The sequence below is a fragment of the Pieris brassicae genome, chromosome 1, assembly GCF_905147105.1.
Source record: "Pieris brassicae chromosome 1, ilPieBrab1.1, whole genome shotgun sequence".
In the NCBI taxonomy this organism is placed as follows: Eukaryota; Metazoa; Arthropoda; class Insecta; order Lepidoptera; family Pieridae; genus Pieris; species Pieris brassicae.
Window position 1 is genome coordinate 2867473 of NC_059665.1, and position 14111 is coordinate 2881583.

The 14111-nt window shown below is 36.1% G+C and overlaps 1 protein-coding gene across 11 annotated transcripts in view; it reads left to right on the top strand.

The window, feature by feature from the left end:
- The window catches only part of LOC123712307 (histone-lysine N-methyltransferase 2C-like), a 50749-nt gene that overhangs the window by 14246 nt on the left and 22392 nt on the right, over positions 1–14111 (top strand). For 7 of the 11 annotated variants that reach the window (XM_045665331.1, XM_045665373.1, XM_045665382.1 and 4 more), the window contains exons 24-39: positions 824–978; positions 1680–1807; positions 2065–2213; positions 2995–3197; positions 3938–4108; positions 5367–5502; positions 6041–6244; positions 6924–7049; positions 8276–8383; positions 9154–9245; positions 9601–9806; positions 10221–10416; positions 10869–10973; positions 12294–12392; positions 12855–13038; positions 13689–13819. In XM_045665331.1, coding sequence (XP_045521287.1) covers positions 824–978; positions 1680–1807; positions 2065–2213; positions 2995–3197; positions 3938–4108; positions 5367–5502; positions 6041–6244; positions 6924–7049; positions 8276–8383; positions 9154–9245; positions 9601–9806; positions 10221–10416; positions 10869–10973; positions 12294–12392; positions 12855–13038; positions 13689–13819 — 2393 coding nt within the window. The remainder of the gene's footprint in view (positions 1–823; positions 979–1679; positions 1808–2064; positions 2214–2994; positions 3198–3937; positions 4109–5366; positions 5503–6040; positions 6245–6923; positions 7050–8275; positions 8384–9153; positions 9246–9600; positions 9807–10220; positions 10417–10868; positions 10974–12293; positions 12393–12854; positions 13039–13688; positions 13820–14111) is intronic. The other 4 variants (XM_045665391.1, XM_045665406.1, XM_045665339.1 and 1 more) reach the window with 3 other exon arrangements.

Consider the following 14111-nt stretch of genomic DNA (forward strand, 5'->3'; position numbering starts at 1 on the left):
TTAATAATTAGAAGTGCAAACCAAATGTTAGCAATCATGATGTGAGGTAGAATTCAGAATTTATACAAACAATACGTCTTTGACAGATAGTTTTGTAATGTAAGGCGCCGTTTTAGTATTACGTAAGCAATTTCTTCAATCCCCCCCCCCCCCCCCCCCCTCTTGTCACCAAAAGTAACAAGAACAAAAGATCTAAAAAATAATAGCACATAACCGTATTTATTTTCATACAATAAGAAAATCAAAGAAACCCCCCTCCTCGCCCCTACAGTGCTTACGTAATAACTAAACGACCCCTAAAAAAATAATACCAAAACAAAATATAAAGAGGTACGTGTCATAAAACTTTTCTAAATCTTGCAATAATATATAAGTATATGGTAAGGTTATTACGATATTAGGTTATAATAATATATTATATAATGATGACGTGTGCTTACAAAAATTAAAAACCATTAATTATTATATATGTATAAATTATATTTAATTTTTATGCGTTTATTTAGTGCCATTTTATAATAGAGTTATAATAAGTAATACGAAATACTATATCAAAATCCATGCTGTCAGAACTAACGCTACAGAAGCATCACTGGCTATGATGAAGATTAGCCAATACGGGAGATACAATAACCAATTCACGAATACTTGCACACACGCGTGCGCACATTTATGCATGACAAATTTTTAGTATTTATCAAGTTATTTTATTGTATTTTTCCTTTTTGTACTTGAGAAGAATCTAAATTCCCCACAACACTTAAATATCCTCTACCAGAGACTATCGAATGCATAATTTCAAAAATCGATTATTCTAATCCAGATAATGCATCTTCGTCACAACCGGCTATATCGCCAAAGGACGAGTTGTCTCTGCTTGGAGTAAACTTGGACGCGATGGTCCGTGACACATTACCGGACATGGACAGTAATGACGTCGATGAAATATTTAAGGGTGTGCTGACTGATGATTCGCAGGTGAGAATCTTTTGTATTCTTTGATATTCTAGGTGTAAATAAACCCACACTAGTCTCCCCCAGTCTCTGCTATTCAGAGACTAGGCTTCGAGATCACGCTCGCGTTCCACCGGGGCATTACGGGATAACTATTACTAAACTCTGGAGGTTTTAAGTGCAGAATGCACCACATACGTAGGAGATGGATCCTCTCCCAATATCTTCTCGTCTTCTATTCCTATGACTCGTTCTGCTATCTTCTATAACTTGCTCACAGAATGCCCCATTGCATTCCATACCTCGTACTCCACTGCCAACTATGTTTTTGATAACAGAGTAGTTCTCTCCGTTCGACTCTCAATTGCAACTGAGATCATGAGAGATCAAACTTGGCGGTAAGTGTCCTTCCTGTCCTTCTACTTCCGTACAAAAATGTGGCAAATTGTACATACATTAACCAGTTGTGGGCAGATTGATGATGATTGATTGATGATGGACTATTTTTTTACTTCATTTCGCTGTTCTGATTGATTTTGTGTGTACGTCAATTAGTTTGTTTGTATCATGTGTTTGGGGAGCTTTCAAGTAATACGTCAATTTCGTCAAAATAATAACTATTTATAACGAAAAAAATTACTATTTTTTAATTATAAAGTTTGATTGAAGGCGCTAATTTCAAGACTGGTGTTTCAGTATTGATTTAAATTTGTAAATAATTAAAGGAATCTCAAGAGTCGTCGGTGTCGTACGTTAATTCGATGGCAGGCACGCCCTATTCCCAGCAAAGGCAGCAGCTGCAAAGCCCAATGGAGTATGCATCACCTTACCATCACACAGACTTTGGTAGCAGGTGAGATTTTTACTACTACTTGTTTCTTTTACTCAATACTGTCATATTAGTCAGTTATGGTTTAATATAGGTTCGATTTTTAATGGAAAAATACTGGTTAACACGCACAGACTCACTCACTATTTTAGAATATTGTCAAATTTATGTATACTAATGTCAAGTAAACGTTTTAACAATATAATAATATATAATAGCAGAATATATTAGTATAGAATGTAGTCTTTGGTGATTGGTCTGTAATATTGTTTATTTCTCAGTGGTAGCAGCGCTCTAAGTCCGCTGTACTCTGAAAGCGGATCAGGCGGCGGAAGCGTGAGCGGAAACGGGGCGGGCAACTGGCCCGAGTCTAGCGCTCCGCCGCCTTCGTACAACCAGCGAAGTGCTGATAAGATGCGCGCTGATGAAAGTACGTAAACATTAACCTCATTTTATTAATTCATAAAGAACTACACTAATTATTATCAATATAATATAACAACGTTCTTATATTTAATATAATAAAAATAATAATTAATAATTAAGCCTCATTTATTCCTTGAAAAATTTACAAAATACACACACATAAAATATATATATATATATATATATATTTATTTATTTATTTACATTTCGTGACACTACAAAATAAAAATAAAAATTAACATAATTAAATCAAAAGGAGGGCAACTGGCAAATATATATATATATATTTTCAAGGACCTCTTAATGAGTCCTTCAAATATTTAATATATAATATTTAAATTCTGTAAAATCGATCTCTGGAAGTGTTTTTAATATTTTATACGAGAAAGCAGTTAAAGTTTTAAAGGTCGGCAACACACCCGCAAGCCCTCGGCGTTGCAGGTATACATGAACAGCGGCTAGCACTTTCAATCATTCGTCTGGTCGTTTGCCTCATTTGGTATACGAACACAAGAAATTACACTCACAACGACACAATTTTCTGAATAAAATAGACAAAAGTGATATTTGTTTGTGATTATGCCTTTCTCTGTTTCCGTGTTCAGTTTATTTTCATAAATGTCAATTGAAAACTTACGATGTTTTTTGTAACCATGGTAACAAATGCCCTACGTAATAGGCCACGCTTTGAACGAACCAATTTATTTAACATTTAAAATAACTATATTCAAGTGTTTAAAATATGTATCGATAGATCAAAATTACAAACAAATCTTATTCACCAGGCCTCGGTTCCGCAGCGACAATATCAGCAGTCCTCTACGCCAATACAAACCATCCCGAATGGAAGAGCGAGTTCCCGAACTGGGTGGATCGATGCAAGCAGATACTTAAGAAGTGGCGCGCCCTACCTGCAGAGCAAAAGGCGCCCTATTTACAACGCGCGAGGGACAATCGGAGCGCAATTCGCATGAAGAAAGCCCAACAGGTGCGTGCTTTGTGTGTGTTCACCGCAATTTGTGCTAACACTCACTTACACTTGTGTTTTCGTGTGCCAACTAAATTATACAATAGTTTAAGGCGATGTTAGTTAGTTCAATTGAACCGTCTTGGGTCCTTGTTAAATTCGCTTCGTGTCTCTTAGCGAGTTTAGCATATTTAGACCTGTATTCCTGACCGTCTACGGATGATATTCGGATGCCAGACTTTGTGTTTCACCTGTCAAAAACGTTTTGGGTATTGACATACGGGAGACAGTTGGCCTCGTTTCTGAATCTCATTCTATGTTGGATTCTGGCCTCAAGAGTTTCTATGAAAGTTTGTCCGAAAAAATTAGATAAAGTTCATAACTAAGGTGAAGATCGTGACTTAAGATTTTTGTAATTACGGCCTTATCAATGCGTTTAGATATGTTTTATTATTCACTAATCGCCCTTAAATTATTGTACACATTAACATAACGTATCGGTTAAGTGTAGGTGACACGCGACCGCAGCTACGTTCACTATTTGCTAAATTCAATAACGCGCTATTTCCGATATACATATGTATAACAAATCTACTATATTGAAAATGGAGATTTACACTGTAAACTATCTTGTATAATTCCGGTAGATCTATTGTTGATGCTATTGTTATCACGTATCAGTAAAGTATGTGAGTGGGTAGACTATTTGTGTTCGCGCATTTGGATCACCAATGGACGTAATGAGCGATTGGTTGGGGCAGAGTTCGAGCGGACCGAGCGAGGAGCCGGCGACATCACCGGCACCCGTTAACGTGACGAGTGTCACCGGGGTCGGCGTGACTGGGGTGTCGGGCGTGACAGGAGTGACAGGCGTGACGGGAGTGACAGGAGTGACGGGAGTGGCAGGAGTGACGGGCGTGACGGTGAACACGGTGCGAGCGCCCAACGTGACAGTGACGGCGGGCGGACTCCTGGAGGCGGATTCTCATATCCGCGTGCTGACCCCTTCGGAGATTATGCGCACGCTGCCCCGGCTAGCTAACGCACCTCCCGCACCGACACGCAACACGGTACCCTCGCGACACTTACCCGTCCTACGCACTTACACTACCCTTTATTCCTACCCGCACACACTAGCATTTCCATGACTTACGTACCAAACACCTGTGCGAAATATTTGTATGAAAATTCTACGTATCGTCAGTTTGCATACAATCATTTCACACTACGAAATCATTGTATGTAAACGTTTGCGTTTAATACTTTACCGAACTCGCGGTAGAGCTGCACTTTCGCACGTATACGGGTGCGTGCGTGTGCGTTATTTGATCGTATAAAAGATTAATTATTACATTTGAGGTTTATTTAAAGATTATCGTATTTCACAAGTGTTATAAACAAAAAGTGTGTAACTGTGCGAACATCCCGTCCATATTGAACCAATCCTTGATATCCCATCAAATATCTGTAATTCAATGGCGTCGTAAGCTGTGTGATTACTTTTATTTTAGCTTATTAACAGGACATCCGACACACGATGCGCCTCCCGGACTCTCGTCCGCTGTATACGTAACGTTGTTTTATTTTATTTTCGCTTTGCCTTGGTAGAATTGGCTTTAACGGCTACGGTTACCACATATTAAATGGTCTTGATTTATTCTACACTAAAATATCACGACTGTTTTGTTTGGTAACCATGGAAACAGCTGGTTGTGGTCTGCTAACGATTCTAACATTTATAATTGTTTTATTACGTTGCAATGTATCGCTAGTAATGGCTGTGAATTAGTTTTTAAGCGTGGTTGTATTGTAATATAGTTTAAGGTTACTAATTAGCGTATGGTATAGGACCGTGTGTTAAATACATTTTGTTATTAATTACACGTTTGTTTTGTATTTATTTAAACAAATTGATTATTATAGTGATTCGATTAGGATTTTATTGCATGAATCGAAAGGATACGTTTATTTAACACAGAAACGTAACACGCCTTGTATTATAATGTAGAGATATTTTAAGGCATGAACACAATTACTAAAGAAAATTTTGCAATAATTTTAAATCAAAATGACACGATATCAATTAAATAAAAGCATGTTCAAGTCGAATATCTTTAGCATATATCATTTGTTTTATTTATTTTGTAAATTCTTTTTGCAAAATTGCTGACGTTTATCATAATAATATAGGACCAGGAGCGAGCTTGTAATCAGCAAAGAAGCGCTCGCGAGGCGGAACAGGAGCGGCAATGGAAGCAATTACAGCAAATGCGCCAGCAGCAGACGCAGCAGCAACAGCAGATTATACACGATCAAAGGATACAAGGTATCTTAGGACCTTGCTTGGAATTTTTTTTAATTCTTTAAGATTTTTTTTCTTTCTCCTTCGATAGAATTTTGGTAATATTCAAAATCATTTATTCATATAGTTAACACTTATGAACGTCAATAACAGAAATGTATATGAATTGCTTATAATTTTACATTTACTGCCAGTTCTCAAATCAAGAGAGTAGAACGGAAGAGAAGAACTGGCAATAAACTCTCCACCTTTTATTATCTATTATTTAGTAAATAGAATTTGTTCTATGACATATAATTGTTAGAAATGATAAGGTCGAAAGTTTCTCTTTGTCACATCGCTTGTAATGAGAATAAGAATTCACATAGTATTATTCAGCTTAATTTACATAAGCTATGTCCCACATCAAAATAATTATTGGAATTATTCAAAAAAATCGGTCCATTTTAAACGTTGTTCAAACCGACAATCGCAATTGTTATGTTGCATCGCCTGTCAATTAACACAACGCTCAACGCGAGCACTAAAACGTCAGGTTGACGTAGTGTTGTTGATTTTCAAGCAGCAATGCAGCGCTTGCGTACAGACGGCAGTCCTCCCTCAGGCCTTCCCACGGTGCTGCCCTCGGGACCGGTTAACGCGGAAGCCCCGAGGAGTACGTTCCCGGCACAACGTTTTCCACTTCACTATGCGAACGCAGATGACAACATTAATCGCCAGTTGAGGGATCTCCTGCAGAGGCATCCGGAGAAGATGTGGCCGCCGCGTATGTAGCTTTTTCATATTAGCATGTGCTGAATTTATCAATCTATTATTGTTAGAACTGAGTGATCTAGAGGTACGATCCCAGTAAAAAAACAGTTGTTTTGAATTGTACAGATCTGCGTCTATTTGCATTTCATTATGGGTCTTGATTTTAGTTGACTTGGTTTAAGAAGGAGCCATCCACACGCTGTATATATGTCGCAGCTAACTAGATTAATTGGCCGTTCGATTGACAGCCTAAATGATATTCAGCCATTTGATCGAACAGCTAGGCAAATGACTTTAATCGATGACACTACATTACTTGCCTATCTTTTTCATTTCAATTTAGTTCCACTTTCTGCCTCCAAAATGTCCATAAAGCCTCGGTAAACAACAAATTTGATGTTTTTCAAAGTAAAATGCGTAACCATTAATAAGTTACATTTTCCAATATATTAAATAACAAAAAAATCTAAGCATAAGCCAGTTATTTTATTAAATGTTGTTACAAACGCTACGGTTAAATATCTTACACGTCGCTCGTTAAACGGCGCTGTTTAGTTAAACTGACTGACTGTATTTTCTTCGTTTTCTGACCACATATTGTCTATGATAAACTTTAAGGGCTATTGTGTTATAGTTGTTCTAAATTTGATACAAATATTGTTATTTATTTTTCCGTAATTTATATATTATAGAAACTGGAAATGAAGAAGGTGGCACTACTAATATAGGCACAGAAGGACAAGCATTCAGACTTCCCTTGCCCGTTGGAGTCAGACCACGTACTCCTCTGCAGTCTATGCATAGACCGGATCATCATTGTGAGTAAATCACGTCATAAATTGCAATTTTGAGGCATTTTATAAGTTTTTAGATATTAATTGTTAAAATGAAATATTTTGTGAACACTGAGATGATATATATAAATTTTAATATTACTTACAAATATTTTAGGCAATTTTGTTACTTATATTTTCGTTATCGTTTTGTAAGGTTAAGTTACAATAGGTACAATGGTTAAACTATTTACTATGAAGTACTATAAAATAGATTATGTATAATAATATTTCGCGTATTACGACGATGAAGGGACAACTCCAATGTCGTCGTTTTATTCGGAAGTCATTACAGGCAAGAGATAAAGACAAGTACGTGTGTATAATTTATATTAATTTATTATTGAAAACATTTGCACACATAGTTCACTGGTAAATTTAAAAAATAACTCATAATATAAATCTGAAACTGACCTAAAAAGTATACTCCGAAATGTGACGTACCTACCTCCTTAGCTGATATGTATAAACAAAAGGTAAAGGTCTCCACAGTTGCTGACCACCTGTGTGAATGTATACAAAAGATATGAAATGTTTCTAAAATAAATATTTTTTTTTGTCTTTGGCTGGCTGACTCCGGTCGCAATATCTGTTTAGGATTTATAGGAATGTCTAACAAATGACGTTAAATCCAAAGTCGCTATAGCCACATAAATTTTGTAACTTACACTTAACGTCGTTATAGCTGAATGGTGGCCACAACCAAGTTTGTAATAAATGAAATCCATTTTAAAAAGTCTGGTTGGGAAGCCTTTAAAAACCGTTTAATAGTACTGATTTAATGATAGTGTTCCGGTCGTGTTAATACAATCGTTAAAATAAGACGACAAAGCAATGGTGGTGCAACTAAATCTCAGACTTATTAGACTTCTGTGTCTGGCCTACGATGTTGATTTTTGGGTCTAAACATGACAGTTTCCTCACGATGTTTTACCCTGTGAGAGTCAATTGGGCATAGGAACAGTGTATTGATGCGATGCCATGCTGTGATTCGAACGTGAACGAACTGAGGCTTGAAAGGTGCTTAGGCAACACTGCTTAAAATTGCACAAAAACTTGGTGGATGCTTTTGATAACAAACGTAAAATAAGTTATTTTCTAATTAGATAAATATATGATATAATTAATATTATTTATCTGGTTGAATATAAGCGTTTCCCTTACAAGGTGAATGTAACGTGTTCCATATCTAATGATTTATTATATTTTAGTGATAATGCAACAGCGACTAATCGCAACAGAGGGAAATCAACAGGGAATATCTAACGTAAATCAACAAAATATGGAGCAGAAACAAAATGCTCCGTCTCAATCGGGAGGTAAGAATTTAATATATGTGAAAACGATTGCTTTAATAAATATATATATCTGATATTTTGAGGCTTAAGTTAGGTTAGGTTTTTTAACACGATTTGAAAACAATAATGTTTTTCTTCATAAGCGTTTTTTATTATTCATGTTAAAGGTTTGATAAATAAAATAAATTGTTTTGCGTTATGTGTGTAAAATGGTCTATCAGTTTATCATAGTAATAGGTATGCGTCTGTTTTCAAAATTGGCTTTTGGTAAGGTAAGAAATTAGGCATAATCTTCTATATTCTTTTTCTTCAGTAATTTTTCTTACTGTAAGAAACTTCATCAACATCAGCAACATCACAAAATTTGAGTACCTAACTCGACTAGTATACCTTGTCCATACAATGTAACATTTGTATTAAACTCTATGAGAGTAAGAGAGATGGAAGACAATGGAAAAAAACAAAAGACGATCTAGCCATAAGAAATGTTAAACTAACTTTGTAAATACTGGTCAGAGAATAAACGTTTATTATAACGAAAATTTCTCTTCAACATAGAGTTTATATAGTGTTTTATAAAATTTACTCGAAACGTCCTCCACTCTCGTTCTACAAGTTTAATAAAGACATTTTAACTTGTTTTTATAGTGGAGTAAATTGACGGCATATTTGATTATTTGTATTTAACATCATTGTTAATTACCACAAAATATGCCAACAGATTAGATGAAAAAAAAACAAAGGTTTTTCCCTCGTTATATTAGACATTAATGTTACGAACGTGTGAATAGGTGACAAGCCAGATGGCGCTGATCAAGGGAGCGATGAGATGGATATTGGAGATATGGATAAACTCGAACAGGATTCAGGGAATATTGGAGAGGTATGGTCTTCTTTAAAATTCATTCTTTCTATAAGGACGCGTTCAAACACGTACAATTAAGACTCGACTCTGGAATTTGAAATTGAAGGTGGTTTAATATAACAGTGGCAAACGTACAGGAGGCTCACCTAATGTTAAGTTGTAGTTGATGAAAGGCGCCCATGGACACTGGAAAGTTGAGTGCGTTGCCGGTTGTATATAATACCATAAGTCGAGAATAATAAAATAAAGAATTATTACATTTTGTTCCAAAAAAAAAAAAGAATGTTTATCCAAAAATCATCTAAAGCGAGATTCAATATAACACTTGTTGTGTTAAATTATCATTTAAAAATTGTTATAAAAATCCTTTTAGGTGGATATTTTAACCGGCCTCGGTGGGGAAGACGATGAACAATTGTTGGAATCGTTGACCGCGGAAATTGGGGAACAATTCAATATCCTGGAATATGCAGATCCGGAATTAGCAGCACTTCACGCTGCAGATCACTTGCTGGATTCGTTGGATCTGCCTGATGACCATCACCATGCCTCCAATGCTGGACAAGGGGCTGGAAGGAGGTAATGTTCTGTAATATATATGTGTCGCATTGGGGTTTTTTACATGAACTATGTAACATAAAACTACCTTGAGGTCTAGGCCTCAGATTTGTGTATATGTTTCGTGATCATTTGTTTTTTCTAATAAGCAATTAGGTGATTAGCCTTCTGTGCCTGACACAAAAGATTTGTTTGGATCTCAAGAATGTTCTCACAATGTTTTCCTTCACTGTACGAGCAAGTGTTACATGCACACATAGAAATAAACTCCATTGGTGCACAACCGGGGATCAAACCTACGACCTAAGAGATAAAAATCGCACATTGAAGTCACTTATCCAACACTGTTCTAGTTATACAACTTAAAAATTCTGCTGGCAACCTCAATAAAAAAACTTAATGTTCCTATATATATCTAAATAATTTTATTCACAGAACGGACATTGAGCAAAAATCCGATAAGAAAATGTCAAGTGAACTTCAAACCGTAAAATTGGAAACGAAATCGGAAATCAAATCGGAAGTTGTGGAAGTGAAGTCTGAAGTTGTTGAAATGAAGACAGAAGTACAATCACAATTCCAAGATGGCGTACAAAGAGTGATCACGCAGAGCCAACATATCGCTTTACAGGTAAGAATATTAAGAAAACACTTATTAAACGGATTGAAGCTATGTATTATTATTAAAAACTTATAATTATTTACATAATTTAATTTTTTTTCCGACGTTTCGCGTGCTTTTCAGCGTGCGTGGTCACGGTGACTGGAGACAAAAGGTGTTGAATGTCAAAAGTATCACAGCTATAAAATATATGTTAATGTAAATAATTATAAGTTTATAATAATAATACATAGCTTCAATCCGTTTAAAAGGTGTTTTTTTATGTGTCAAAGCTATGTTAACACAAGACAATACTACATTCATCATTCACTCGGTCGTGACAACAAAGACCGTAAATTACAATTCACTCAGACCGGGAATATACGTAGATACTTCGGTCGTTTAGGAAACCGTTCTTCTCTCTGTGTGTCATCGACCAGAGAATTTTTTTTTATTAAATTTACATGAATGATATATTTCAGTCTGCCATGCAAGCGATCAAAGCGGAAGTGAAGCCAGAATCAGAGGAGACTAAATCGGAAAGTGATTGGCAGCGGCCGGTGTTCTCACAGATGTTTGGAGTACAGGTATATAGCTATAGGTGCGCGTGTGGCCAGCACCATATAATAATAATTCCTAGGCTAGGCAGTAGTGAAACAAAGGAAACTTCGAGACTTTAGTATGTAAAGTATACACCGAAGAAAACAGATTAAATAACGAAAAGAATTGTTAACAAAGCAAGAGAAGAGAAAACGTTTAAACAAGAATAAATTAATTATAAGTTATTTAGGGAAATTTGTAATTCGCGCGGAAACCTTCTGCAGGCGCCACCCACTGCGCCCGTGTCGTCACACATAGCGGTAAAATCACCGACGCGGTGGTAAAAAGGAGTAGTAGAATTTGGTCGCCACATACCTTATAAATATACGGGAAATTGTATAAAGTGCTCTATTTATACAGGGTGGAGCAGTTATGGACTAAAGTCTGGGTAAAACTGACATAGAGATAGATATCCTCATTCTGTCGATATTGACATCGTCATTACCGGGTTTAGTGGGCGTCATGTCTGTAAAGTGCGAGCACAAAAGACACGAATAATTATCACACTGTATTTAATTTAGATTGATTCCTTTTATTTCTATAAATAAGACTTTCTTTAGCTTAAACTATAACGCAATCTATTTGACCAAACTCGATCCAAACTCTCATCACCACATTGCTCCTGAAGCCTCAACCGGGAGCCGCGTTCACTGAACGCTCTGTCAAAATTCACGATGGCGCTTCGACCCCACTCGAGGAATTTTCTGGCTCTGATTGGTTGTAACATTATACGTGGTTTTTGTCGTTAAGTAATGATGCCAAACTAAGAAACAATTAAAAATAACAAAACAAAATATAAATCTTAAAAGCAATAACGAAAGCAACAATAAAAATCAACGGTCAATTGACACGGTCATAACATTTCCTCGTAATCCTAGCATGTCCTGACAAGGCTCGAATTTCATTGATTGTTCTGAGTAAAATTAGCAAATGTAGGAAAAAACCTCTACTATACAGCATGTCCCATAAATCAACGATAATCCAAAATCAGTTGATAGCAGTAGTGGTTCCAAAATGATTTAATGCATTCTGTGATGTTCTTGGTATTACATCCAACTTTCAGACCGTGTTGAAAGAATGTACCTTGCCGTTTTAGCTCATGATATAAAGGCAGTTTTTTGTTCGTATAGAAGTCATTAAGCATAATTTTTGTTATAAGTACAACCACAAAAACCTATCACCATTCTTGGTTCGACGTTGATTCCTGTGTCTTTGCTAATGATCGATATTTTTTCTTTAACATTATTGTCTATGCTACTTATCTGATAATCCCCAAAATTCAAAATGTTGAAATGTTTTTCTTTCAGCAACAGCAGCAAAGACAAATTCAAGGCGCGAGGCCGTTGCTCGTTGATGGTGCAAGGCCACAGTTACAGTTTTCATCACACCCCATGCATTTTGCTCAGGTAATTTATTATCTATTATAGCCCATAAAGGAAAAAACTAAATTAGAATACCTCCCAAATTTACACAAGTTAACCGTACCTCGGTTACCTCTATGCATGAACTTTCTAGAAATGAAACGACGGATTTTTTTAAAATTTAGAATTACGTAAATAACTATAAGTTTTAAAAATAATACATAGCTTTAATCCGTTCAAAAAGTGTTTTTCTTAATGTGTAAAAGCTATTTTAACAAAAGACAATACTATATTCTAAAGACTTAAACCGATTCGGCTAAATCTTGTACTGGTTTCTTAGTTGGAGATAATTTTATTTGATAAATTTGTGGCCGATCATACGATGTTTAATACAAATGCTTGGAAGTCTAAATAGATCATCAAATATCCTTACAATATCACAAGTCAGACTTAACCCTTTGTTGAAGTATATTAATAAAAGAAACCTGAAACTCAATTATTATACAGGGTAATTCTGGAGTCACAAGCGCAAGTGCAGCCAGTATAGTCAGCGCAATGACAGCGCAAGTACAAGCAGCCCTGGCGGCCGGCCGATCCATAGCACCAGGCACCAAATTGCTAGGGGCTGATGGCGCTGTGGGCGTTGTACGACATGATAGATCAGTTCTGCTCACGGCCTTACCGCATTCCGGTACGTATTCAAATCTACCTAAGAGAATACTTGATAATGATTAAGCCTTTAAAAATATCAGAATCCCGGGGTCTAATGTAATACAATCTATATATTTTTTTTATGTAATAGCAGGCAAACGGGCGAGAGGCTCACCTGATGTTAAGCGATACCGCCGCCCATGGATACTGATATTGCCAGAAGGCTCGCAAGTGCGTTGCCGGCCTTTCAAGAATTAGTACTTTTCTTGCAGCTGCAAAAACTGTCTTAGAAAACGCTCAGTTGTGGAACGACGGACGTCGAGGTGATACGGATGGTATTTTGTATTTTGCCTTGACGTCCGATAATGAAACTCTGATTAATATGTCAAGAATGAATAAAATTATTACATCAGACGATATAGAGTCGGGACGTAACTAAGTACGACTTGTTTTGACAACTTATTGGATTGACAGTTGGCACGTTTGTCAGTTTTATCGTTTAAAAAAAAATCTAGTATTAAGTTATTCATTTACGCGGAAAGAAATCGCTTAAATGTAAAAATAATTGTGAAAAATGGCACAAATGCGAATATTAGTTCTCGTTATTAATATTAATACAGATAACTAATAATATTTAAAAAAGCAAAATATGTGTTATTCCGGACTTTACTGAATCTGCGGTTTAATCAGCTCGTGCGGCTCCGCCCCCATACCCAGGAGTACGACCGACGGGCTCCGCCCCTTCGACGCCAGCACCTTTGCAACATCAGCACCAACCGATATCTCAGCACCATCAGCCACCACCGCCTTACCCTCAACAGGTACGTAACATTTTAACATGTATTTAGTCGAGCTGTTGGCCATTTATGAATTTCAATGTAGATTAGGCAGTTAAAATATGATTGGTTAATACAGGATACTTGACTGGAAGGTTTATACTGTACAAGGTTTGCAATAAGTTTATTTATAACTTTATAAGTAAAGTAAAAAAAATTTTTTTTTCGGAAAGGAAGAAACTTATAATATTAAATAACATTTTATAAGAATAACTCCAGAATTAAAAAGAAAATAAACTTCATGAATGGTCAAGATTGCTAGTCTTAAGTAATCCTA